Source organism: Pelophylax lessonae (assembly GCF_965119305.1).
Source record: "Pelophylax lessonae genome assembly, chromosome: 5".
Classification (NCBI taxonomy): Eukaryota; Metazoa; Chordata; class Amphibia; order Anura; family Ranidae; genus Pelophylax; species Pelophylax lessonae.
This window is the reverse complement of record NC_138772.1, coordinates 184956293-184968674: the sequence shown is the minus strand read 5'-3', so window position 1 is coordinate 184968674 and position 12382 is coordinate 184956293. Positions and strand designations below refer to the sequence as shown.

Genomic DNA, 12382 nt, shown 5'->3' with positions numbered 1-12382 from the left:
GTGTAGTTGTGAGGTCTGGGGTCTTTTTGACCCCAGATCTCACAATAAAGAGGTCCTGTCATGCTCATTTCTATTACAAGGGATGGTTACATTCCTTGTAATAGGAATAAAAATGATCAAAAAAACAAATTGTGTAAAAATAAAAAATAATAACTGGTGAAAAATCTATTGTTGCTGAGGATGGGTCTTAGACTGCTGGGGTGTCAGTTATTCATAGGTAAGATCTACTGTTGAGGGAGGGGGTCTATTGTTGCTGGCTGTTGAAGAGTCTTTTGATGTCGACTGTGGGGAGATCTGTCATTGCTGTCAGGGTCTATAGTTGCTGCTGGTAGATTTTATTTTGGGTGGTTCATTATTGTTGGGGGGATCTATTGTTGATGGATGGGGCTCTATTGTTACTGGCTGCAGGAGATCTATTTTACTGCTTTTCTTGTTATCATTAACAAATGACATACAAATTACACTTGGTTCTGTATTCTCTAAAAGGGCACTAATGGGAGGTGGGTAGAGGGTGAAACCAAGGAACAGCGATCAGAGGTGGGTAGGGGCGGAGAAAAGAGGTGACTCAGAAAGGTGGAGTTCCTGCACCTATTCTCTGAGAAAAAAAGCCCTGTGTGAGCCTAACAAGCATATATCATACCCAGATCCTCCACCCGCTGTTAATAAATTGTGCAAGCTGAGCTAACATTCACCGTAAACATCACCATCATTAAATGTCACTGGAGCTGTTTGTATTACTTGCACAAGCTATCCAGGTGCTTAGACTGCCAAAAAAAAACATCCACAGGTTATATAAATTTTTCACTGTCGAAAAAATTTGAAAAAAATATTGTAATTGAGCCTTAACGATGTACTTGCATTACGCATGCTAATCTTGTATCCTATCTTTGTCTGTATTTCAGAAGGAAATCCTTATACATGGTGGGTTGGCAAAGGCAATGAAAAGCATTACTACTGGGGAGATTCTGGACCTGGAATTCAGAAGTGTTCATGTGGAATTGATAGGAACTGCACTGACAGTAAATTCTTCTGTAATTGTGATGCTGACCAGAGGCAATGGTGAGTTAAATCATATTAACTGTATAGCACTACCCCCGTAGGGGCTGCTGAGAATGGATCTATCTTTAGTCTCCCTCTGATTATGCTGATTATGGTGTGCACACACACACACACTTTCGCTCGTCGTCTCCAATGACTAGTCTAGGGGATTTTTTTTTTGGTGTTTTATTTAGAGAACTTGGATAAGAGAAGAGATTGGTGGGATACTCCAAACTCTCACTTGACCTCACTTAGTGGAACTGAACAGCAGATCTTCTGCTGAACCATACAGCACTTGCATGAGAAGAATAAGTCATGTGCTTGTGTTAGCAGCTGACTCAGTGAACTCTGTATCTTTAGATCAATAGCCAGTGTCCCCTTTAGCTTACTTTCTAGCATCAAGAGGGGGATTTTAACAGCAACAGTCTCTAGGATCCCTGTGGGAAGTCTGTACTCACAAGGCCCTGTCCGCGGGTCACCTTCCTCCATGATACCAGACGAGCATCTCTGTTTCTGGCCCTCAGGTCAACCACCTGAGGCCGCATGGCAGCCTGTGCTGGGGAGAGGTGACAGTCCCCTCCCCACCTGAACCCCACTCTGCAGCCAAAGACCAGGAGCCCCATATGCACCTCAGGTAAAGGTACAGTAACCCAGCATGCGCCAGGGCACCTCCCATGCCTATTGGTCAGGGCTGTACAAATATCTCCTGCCCTCATCTGCATGGTTTCCTCCCACTGTCCAATACACTCTATCACTATTGGATCAGTGTGAAACATCAAGCCAGGATGAGCAGCATTAGTGCACACTTGGCAGGTCCTATCTAACGATCATAGCTCTCTGTTAAGCAGACAGTGCCTAGATTTACCTGGCAGTCTCCCTGTTAAGCAGAGAAACCAAAAAATTATATACACCTATACTAGCACCTACCTAGGAGGGTGCTACAACTATCAAATAAAGTCAGCCCTTAGTTTTCTGGCTACTGTGTGGCGTTTGCCACTAAGAAGTACTGGAGTTTGTAATGGCACAATAGACAACCACAAATGAACAGTGCAATATTTTTTCACATCAAATTTGATAAGTACAGTTTATAACCACAAGATATTTAAGGAATGCAGTAGCATGTATATGGCCTGGAAAGCAGAAACAATTTTGATAAACTTCACTAGAGAAACCTTACTGAGAAAGCTCTATTTTTAAAAAAGAAACATGTTTCACCATGAAAACATAAAATTCAATTTCCTTTCCTCCCTATATCACAGTTGTAAATAGATGGAGGCAGCTTTTCACAAAATAGCAGTATTTATAGAACACTTTGCCAATAAGTCTTGACAATCTGGTACAAGTTATGTATATCTGCTGTAATTCATGAATTCCTTTACTAAAAACCTTTATGGCTTAGTCACACATGTGCTGATTATGAAGAAATGCTCATTAACGCTCCTATAGCATTCATGATGTGTTTTCATTGTGTTTATGAAGCATTGAAAATGCTTCAAGAATGTTTGATAAATTCACATGGAAGTGTTGCTTTTCTAGTGTGAAGTTTCTTAAAGGGGAAATGATGTTGAGTAAATGCTTTACTTTTAGGCATGGTTAGGTTGGAATTTGATAGCAGACATTTTTGTGATTTCTCTGCAAGATGGATTTGTATGCTTTGATCTCTTTGACACTTGGCTTGGTCCAGCTCAACTTTGCTGAAACAGAAAGCTTTGCCACTGGAAATGCTCAATGCCTCTGCTCCTGCCTGGCTCTGTCAGTATTGCTGGCTGGTTGATGATTTTGCCTGCACATAGAAGCAAATGGTGTTGCCACACGGGTGCTCTGTACAAACAAAAGGTGGCTGGAGCTGCTCTGTCCTAGCTCTCTAAATTTTCCCACTGCATTCTGGGACACAGGATCCTTGCTGCCTGTCCCCCCAATGCCTAGTTAAAGTGGAGCTTTAGCCTCCCAAGGATGATTCCTCCTCTCCACCCCTCCTCCCTTCCTCTGCAGAAATAGGACATTACTTTTTTCTTTTGTTACCTCTTTTTTTAAATTCTGCCACACCTCCCCATGCACATCATTCGCCTTAGGCACACTCTTCGCTGTGCCTCCTGAGACAAGTATGTCACTTATCCTAGGAGGCATAGCCTTTAATTCAAGTAAAGGAGGAGCATCATCTAGAGGCCCGCCAACTGAACCCGAAAGAGTCGGCGGGCCTCTCGATGACGTCAGGGAAAACATGGCAGTACGGGACAGAGCTGTGGCCGGGCATGAGAGGATTTCAAATGGACAACGCTGGATCCACTGGATGGGTAAGTATCTGAAATGTGTAGATACCACCTTTAGGTAAGTGGGGTAAAAAAAAAATAATAACAAAATGGGGAGGTCAGCTGGAGTTTTATACTTGCTTTGACTTCAACACACATTAAAGCGCCTACCGCTTCAACATGCTTTTTGATGCTTCAGTGATGCTTTTTTGGGTGTCCAATGCCAAATGTTGAATAAAGTGTAAACAAACCCTTACAGTTTGTAAATGCTTCACTAAGGGCTTGTTTACACTTGCTTCAAAATGTGGCATTGGACACACTTTTTAAAGCACTCTGAATGACAATCAAAGCCCCTGTCAGTAAATAAATTGGTTAGGCTACAGTCCTATTCACACATTGTGTTTAGTTTGCTTCACTTTGCTTCACAAATTATACCCCTTGTTGCTTTCATGGTGCTTCAAAGCATCTTCAAAGCCTCCATAGAAGTCTATGACAAAGCTTGCTTACAGCACCTGCAGCTTTTGAGAGGCTTATATTCAGCTTTAGCTTTGCTTTGTTTTGGAGGTATTGCAGGTATGAGATATCAACACACGCACTGAAGCTTCATTAAAGCATCACCAAAGAATGTTGAAACGGTAGGCACTTTAATGTGTGTTGAAGTCAACACAAGTGTAAACAGACCATAAATGTTCTAGGTGCTATTAAGATGAGGTTTTAGAGCATTACCATTAAAATCAATCGAGACAGCAGACAAGCGTTGTTGCCTTGCGAAAGCAACATACTACTTAATTTTTAACCATGACACAACAGAGCACAATGCTACTGCTCCTGTGTGAACAGCACTGTGTGATGCCATTGTAATATTAATGACAGGCATTGAAAAGCAGTTATGAGACTTTAAAAATGCTGAATAAATTATGCGCAAACACAAGATATTGACAAACATGTGAATGAGCGCTATAGAGTTAAAATGCAACTAAAGGCCCCTGTATGACAGTCTAACTAAGTGCCAAATTCAGTTACGATGTAATCCAGATGCCTCATAAAGTAAGGATAAAAACATTCTTTACATTCCCTGGCTGAGCACAATCCTCCCTGTTACTTACATGCTCCCTTTTCAAGACATTGCAGCTCATAGTGTGAGAATTTTAGAAACAGAGCTAGTGTTACCAATATAGAAAGCTGAGAGCAGGGCTAGGTTTGGCCAAATGTTAACTGAATAGTTACAGACTTGTGAATCAGCAGTAACCGTGTTGATAGCTACACCGCTTGCAACATTGATCCCATCTTAGTAAAAGCAAGTACAGCCCACATGTAGGAGATGTTTGGGGGTGGGGGGATTGGGTGTTGTATCTTTCACTGCAACCTGTCTTCCCAAAGGGCATCGCCGGGAGACACCAAGAAAGACTGTCCCTCAGTCATCGCTCGATACACAGAATAATGGAATGGTCACATGATATCTGCCATATTTTAGGCATTAGAGAAAACCCTGCTGTAGACTGGCTTGTTCTTTTTAATGGGCTCTGAATGACCATCTTGGGGATGCTAGTTCAAGACATGATAAATTAATCTCACATGCTGCATCAGAAAGGACCCCCAAATGGAAAAACAGAGAGGAGGCAGCTGTGATATGTGAGGGTCACATATGGACACCTTTTCCAGGGAGAGGGCTGCTCCCTAATTAGGTAGGAGTCTTCCATGGGAGAAGGGAGAAGTAAAAAGGAGTCATGTAAGGTGCAGGGTGTCAGTCGTGTGGGCTTCTCATTAGGAGGCAGAGGTTCCCTGCAGTGGAACACGATTGATACTGTGGTTTTGTGAGCTTGGCTGGAATATCCAGCGTTCATTCAGTTTCCACTATTATGTAAAGTGAATACTGATCCTAGTACTGGGGACTGTGTTGAGGAAGCCTCAGAGTGATTCAGGAGTACCAATAAGTCCATGTAAGTGTACTGGGGAACCTTACTAGGCAAACCAATAAGTCTGTGTTAGCATACTGAAAAGACAATGACTTACTTACTAAGAAAACCAATGAGTTGCAGAGATTGTTCTTGATGCCACAGCTCCAGGACCAGTATTTGTTAGTGGATAGTGTGTGATAATGGAGATTAGGCCGGTAGTTAGTGGATAGTGTGTTCAGTTAGGTTAATGCAGTCAGTGTAGTGTACAGGCATACCCCACTTTTGGTACACAATGGGACCAGAGCGTGTATGTAAAAAGAAAATGTAAAAAAAAAAAAAAAAGCGTGGGGTCCCCCCCAAAATCCATACCAGGCCCTTTGGGGTCTGGAACACATTTAAAGGGGAACTCCATGCCAAAATGTAAATTAAAAAAAAAAATGTGTGGGCCCCCCCCAAATCCATATCAGACCCTTATCTAAGCATGCAGCCTGGAAAGCCAAGAAAGGGAGAGGTGAGTGAGCGCCCTCCCCTCCTGAACTTTACCAGGCTGCTTGCCCCCCAAAACACCTTGTCCCCATGTTGTTTGGGACAAGGGCCTCTTCCCGACAACCCTGGGCTGTGGTTGTGGCACTGCCTCTTCTGACATTGTGTGACGTCACGCGACATAAGAAGGGGGCGGTGCCATTGGATGACATAGCTGGGTGGCCCTGCCCCTTGCCTATATAAGAGCCGCCAAAACGCAGATCGAGTAGACGGCAGGAAGTCTTCCAAAAGCTGGAAGCGGTTTTTATTTTTTCTGTTTTTCGAGTCCGGCGGGCATCGTGATTTACATCGAGGGACACAATTTTTTTAATTCTTATTTTTTATTAAAGGACTTGTCAAAAACTGTTTCCTGTGTTACTTACTTTTTTTGGTGAATGGGTAGTGGTAGGATGTACCAGATACCCATTCACATGGGGGGGCCGAATCTGGGGGCCCCCCTGATTCCTATAAGCCACAAACCCCGACAACCACAGCCCAGGATTGTCGGAAGGAGGCCCTTGTCCCCATCAACATGCTGCAGAGGTTGAAGGGGTGGGGGGGTCAGCCTGTCAGTGCTCAGACCATACGCCACACACTGTATCAAATTGGTCTGCATGGCTGTTGTCCCAGAAGGAAGCCTCTTCTAAAGATGACGCACAAGAAAGCTTGCAAACAGTTTGCTGAAGACAAGCAGACTAAGGACATGCATTACTGGAACCATGTCCTGTGGTCTAGTGAGACCAAGATAAACTTATTTGGTTCAGATGATGTCAAGCGTGTGTCACAGCAAACAGGTGAGGAGTACAATGTCATGGTCTGGGGCTGCATTAGTGCTGCCGATACTGGGGAGCTACAGTTCATTGAGGGAACCATGAATGCCAATATGTCCGGTTTTATACTGAAGAAGAGCATGATCCCCTCTCTTTGGAGACTGTGTCGCAAGGCAGTATTCCAACATGATAATGACCCCAAACACACCTCCAAATGGCCACTGCCTTGCTAAAAAAGCTGAGGGTAAAGGGGATGAACTAGCCAATGCATGTCTCCAGACCTAAACCCTATTGAGCATCCGTGGTGCATCCTTAAACGGAAGGTGGAGGAGCGCAAGGTCTCTTACATCCATCAGCTCCGTGATGTCGTCACGGAGGAGGGGAAGAAGACTCCAGTGGCAACCTGTGAAGGTCTGGTAAACTTCATTCCCAAGAGGGTTAAGGCAGTGCTGTAAAATAATGGTGGCCACACAAAATATTGACACTTTGGGCCCAATTTGGACATTATAACTTAGGGGTGTACTCACTTTTGTTTCCAGCAGTTTAGACATTAATTGCTGTGTGTTGAGTTATTTTGAGGGGACAGCAAATTTACACTGTTATACAAGCTGTACACTCACTACTTTACATTGTAGCAATGTGTCATTTCTTCAGTGTTGTCACATGAAAAGATATAATAAAATATTTACAAAAATGTGAGGGGTGTCCTCACTTTCGTGAGATCCTATGTGTATATATATATATATATATATATATATATATATATACACACACACACACACACACACAAAAATTACATATTCACCCATGTTCTCAGCTGCATAAGGAGCTCAGAGAGGTGGAGGGGGAGAAGCAGCAGTATGCTGGTGTTCCCAGTGAATGGCTGTGTGAGGGGGCAGGGTAAGTGTTAGAATAAGTTTGATCTTTGGCAGAAAGCAGGCTGAGTTCCCAGCAAAGCTAGAGAACTCTCTGTTTTCCAGCTTAGTGTGGTCAGTTTTTGATAGGAAAGCAGAGGGACTGGCATCAACACCGGGTATTTCCCACAAAGGAATCAATGCAAAGAAAACAGGATACATTTTCATACAAGTGCATAGTACAGCAGACCCATATCAGGAATATGAAATGTTGGGTTTACATATTCTTAAATATTAAAAAGAGGTGGGCAAAAGTTTTCAGTTCCCCAGGATTGATTTGTTTTGCCAGAAAAAAAATGTCCCAATACTTGCAGCTAACAATATATATGCTTGTTCAGCTGCAGTAAAGACAGGCGGTTTGATGGCCGGCTTGTGAGCATCTAATTATACTGGGTTATCTTAGCTCACAGATTCAGTTTACACCCACAGTAAACCATGGGGTCACATAGAGCAATGTTTCTCAACTCCAGTCCTCAAGTACCTCCAACAGGTCATGTTTTCAGGCTTTCCCTTATTTTGCACAGGTGATTTGATCAGTTTCAGTGCCTTGGTAATTACCACAGCCATTTCATCTGAAGGAAATCCTGAAAACATGACCTATTGGGGGTACTTGAGGATTGAAGTTGAGAAACATTGATGTAGAGCAGGGATCCTCAAACTATGCCCCTCCCCCCCCCCCCGCGCTGTTGCAGAACTACACATCCCATGAGGCATTGTAAAACTCTGACATTCACAGACATGACTAGGCATGATGGGAATTATAGTTCCTGAACATTGGAGGGCCATAGTTCGAAGACCCCTGATGTAGAGTATCTGGAATTGGAGACAGTCCAGGTAGGGTTGCCACCTTATCCCTTTAAACCAGGACACATATTTATTACACAGGATCGCCGCCATTACTAGTAGAAAAAAATAAAGAAAGAAAAATTACACAAATCTTTCCCCTAGTTTGCAGACACAATAACATTTGCACAAACCAATCAATATATTCTTATTGGGATTTTTTGTTTATCAAAAATATGTAGCAGAATACAAAATGGCCTAAAATGATGAAACAATTTTATTTAATTTTTTTTTTTGGGAATGTTTTATAGCAGAAAAATAATCGCAGAGGTGATCAAACACCACCAAAAGAAAGAACTATTTGTGGGGGGAAAAAAAGAACATCAATTTTATTTGGGCACAGCATCACACTACTGCGCAATTGTCAGTTAAAATAACGCAATGCAAAATTGCAAAAAACGGCCTGGTCATCAAAAATGGCAAAGGTGATCAAACACCACCAAAAGAAAGATCTATTTTTGGGGCGAAAAAAAGATCAATTGTATTTGGGCACAGCATCGCACTACTGCGCAATTGTCAGTTAAAATTACGCAATGCAAAATCGCAAAAAACGGCCTGGTCATTAAGGGGGGAAAACCTCCCGGTCCAAAAGTGGTTAAAGCGGAACTTCCCCTTTTGGGTGGAGTTCCGCTTTAATTACATTTAACGTTCCAACATATATGCATGAGATTAAGTCTACATTTACTGAATCATCTCTTTTAAACAAAGTAATTCATTTATACCCATAAGCTTTCAAGATTACTCAAAAGTTGACTGTAGTTCCATAATTATTATTCCACACTAATCAGAATATGGCTTATATTAACTTAATTATATAAGAAAATAGCAGCAGCCATATTTAACATATACTTTAAAACCCCAGTAAGATTACAGTATTTGACTTTTATTAGTGAAGTGTTCTGTACACCACAGTACAACTGTCAGAACCGCGGTCTGCATGATTGAATACCCCTGAAGGGCTTTTGTGCGCTAAGCATTACCTCACCGTATTTCCAATTTACATTTATATTACTAAAGTTGATAATGTGCTCTTTTATGTGTGCATCGCTTTTACTGTATATCAGATCAGCAAATGAATTACAGCATCCTGGACTTTTTCCAAAGGCAAACTGATTTGCAACATATACATAGAATTGTATTATGTGTGTTTGGTTAATTGTATCTCCAACTCTACATATGGTTTTTGTATGATAGCATTTACAGTTTGAAAACACCTGAACATGGGGATCGCATCAAGAACCTATTGTCATTTTATCCTGGGACCTCACTCCTCTTTTTGCATAGAGTGGGTTAACATTTCTGGCAGGTTTTATATTAGTTTCCGGTAAACTAAAGTTAATTCCCTCCATACAAAACAACTGAACTTCTACAGAAAACCACCATATATCTAGAAGTTCTCAAAACACCCTCCCCACATGGCTACACGTGGTTTATTGGGGAGGATGTTTTGAGAACTTCTAGATATATAGACGCACATACTAAAAGGGGGAAGCCAAGGCAGGGATGACAATGAGATCGGGTGGACCTCAATAATGTCCAAAGTGGTTCAAAGCGCTAGGCAGCAGACATCATAGAGATGTGAAATATGGGCTATATTGGCCACTAGGTAGTGTGTGGAGATTAGGAATGGACAACCCCCTGGATATTTTGCGTGTAAATAAAACATTTACTAATACAAGGTTGGGAAGAACTCCAGCTAAATCAAAGAATTTTCTGTAGGTGTATCCAAAGTATATGCGAAGGAATAAGAACAGGCAGCAAAAAACATATTCGTAATAGTTTAGGAAGATAAGTTATTCTGCCAAATCGCAATCTTGGGGTGTGAGTCTAAACTTCAAGCAAAGACAACAGTTTCTGAAACAATAGAGGTACATTTTCTCTTTAAAACAGGAAGGAGAAGTCTAAAAAGTTTCCAATCTGAGTGGTAAATGAGTGTGTTTCTGTATAGCCACCAAGCTAATACTTTGGTTCTTAGTGCTGGCAGGTTTACATTGAAAATTACCAGTGCATGGCTCCCTCTGCTGAACACAAATGTCTGTATTATGCAGTCTACCATCATATATGGAAGAACTGGCATGGGGATAAAGAAATGTAAAAAGAGAGATAGGAATTATCACAGGATATCAAATGATTGCTTTCTTTGGGATTTATGTTTTTTTTTTATTTTGTGTACCTAAACATCAATACCTGCATTAAAGAAATCTATTATGTTCACCAAGACCCAAATAAAGTCATCTTTCTTAGCTATCAGGTCTTCTAACATTTTCTTTTTTACTTGCTTCAGCCTACAGTATGGTACATAGCCTCCATCAGATTTTTAAATGTTAACTTCTGCTATACCCATTGTAATAGTTTATATTTGGCTTCCACTTTATTATATACGCAGAAGAAAATTGAAAATTTGCATCTGTTTGGGACTGTCAGCTGGTAAATCAGTTACAGATGGGAAATATTTTATGAAGGAGAATAATAAGGCAAATATATGTGCCTCTGTTCCCGTTATAAATTAAGTATCCGTCAAACATCCCGTGTGGATTTCTATGGAGATAAACATTTTATCAGCGCTGCTTTAAGAAAAATGAGGCCACACTTGAGAACATCTGCCTTACCGCATATGAATTAAAATTAAGAAGTGGGTGTTCTTGCCACAAGTGAATCTTGACAGTTGAGCAAGTTTCAGCTAACAGCTACTTTTTAGCAAGGTCATCCGTCTGCTCTGCTGAGCTCATGATATAAAAAATAGTCTAATTGGAGTAAAAATAATAGCAACAGACATATGTCTATGTTTACAAGCTGAGCAAAACTGACAAGTATATGTATTTTGCCTGTGCTTTATGACTGCCTGCTCTGCGTAATGAAACACTTCAGTTAATTACCTTACTGCTTTGCCATTAACGCAAATGTGCCTACAATTTCTCAGGCATTAAGCTGTAAATAATTATTTGAGATGAACGGCAAAGCATTTAAAATATTGTAAAAATGGATGTTTGAGTCATTTGCTAACTAAAACCCTTAAATGCAGCTGCTTGCACGTGCATGTCTAGTTGCACACACAAGTGTTTAATTTAAACCTCTGACCTTTAAAAGCCAATACTTATTATGCCAACAGTTTATTCCTTCATCATCCTACATGAGGCAGAACAAATGAGTAAGCAAATCATCCTTAAATAAAATAACACCTAAAAGTTGGCCCTGCTCTAGCCTTTGCTATGCCGGCTATTATTTTTATCCTGGCAAATGTAATAACTACAGATTGTGTTTTTGCCTTAATCATCATTGTAACATTAAATACTTTGGTTTAAAACACATTAGGCTGAAATATGAGTTATTTTAAAGAACAACATATGTTTCATTAAGCTTATTTTACTGATTAAACCAAAGTGGCCTGAAGTCAGCATTTTGCTTCAGTAGTTACGGGCCGAGAAGGATAGTATTCTTGTGGGTTTTGTTCTGGCATGTACGTGTCCTTCGTAATCACTATTTTCATTTCCTCTTGTCAGCAATCTCGGAATTTGTATCAGATGTTCACAGGGCAAAGCACATCTGAAATCTGTCTGTTGAATACTTTAGTTGGGTGAATTGTACAGCTTCAAAATTAGGGCAGTCAAGAATAAAAAAAAAAAAAAAAGTAGTCCATTAAAAGTTAGAAACAAACATAGCTTTTGCTGCAATGTTCAACTTTATTTAAGAGCCACGCCCTGCAGTACTTCTTTTCTGTCAGAAGATGTCATCAGTCTTTTTGCTGGAATATTGATCAACGTCATTTAACCCAGTAAACCAGGCATGTCCAACCTGCGGCCCGGAACCGCAGGCAATGTGGCCCACTGCCCCCTGACAATTTTATTTTTGCTCGGGAGGAAGGAGTCGGGTCGGGGGCATGGCCACAGCAGCTTCCAACTAACGGTAGGCAGAGGCTGCCTCAGAGGGGAGGGGGGGAGGGGAGCATGTGCAGTGCAAAACACTGAAGTGGTCGTGGTGGTTAGAGTGTTCCTTTATTATCTCTCAGAAGAAATAAACCTCTGTATACTGATTACATTTCATTTGATCATCCTCTAGTTGTGTTAAATTAGTGCGGTGGGGCGCGGCGGCGTGGGAAGGGTGCAACGGCATTTTATTACTTATATACCTTAACTATAGTATATATTTTA

At 41.2% G+C, this 12382-nt stretch overlaps 1 protein-coding gene across 1 annotated transcript in view; it reads left to right on the top strand.

Moving 5' to 3' along the window:
• Positions 1 to 12382, top strand: part of CNTNAP2 (contactin associated protein 2) — a 2507009-nt gene that overhangs the window by 2130160 nt on the left and 364467 nt on the right. Inside the window, exon 14 of the mRNA XM_082257542.1 lies at positions 903 to 1059. Coding sequence (XP_082113668.1) covers positions 903 to 1059 — 157 coding nt within the window. The remainder of the gene's footprint in view (positions 1 to 902; positions 1060 to 12382) is intronic.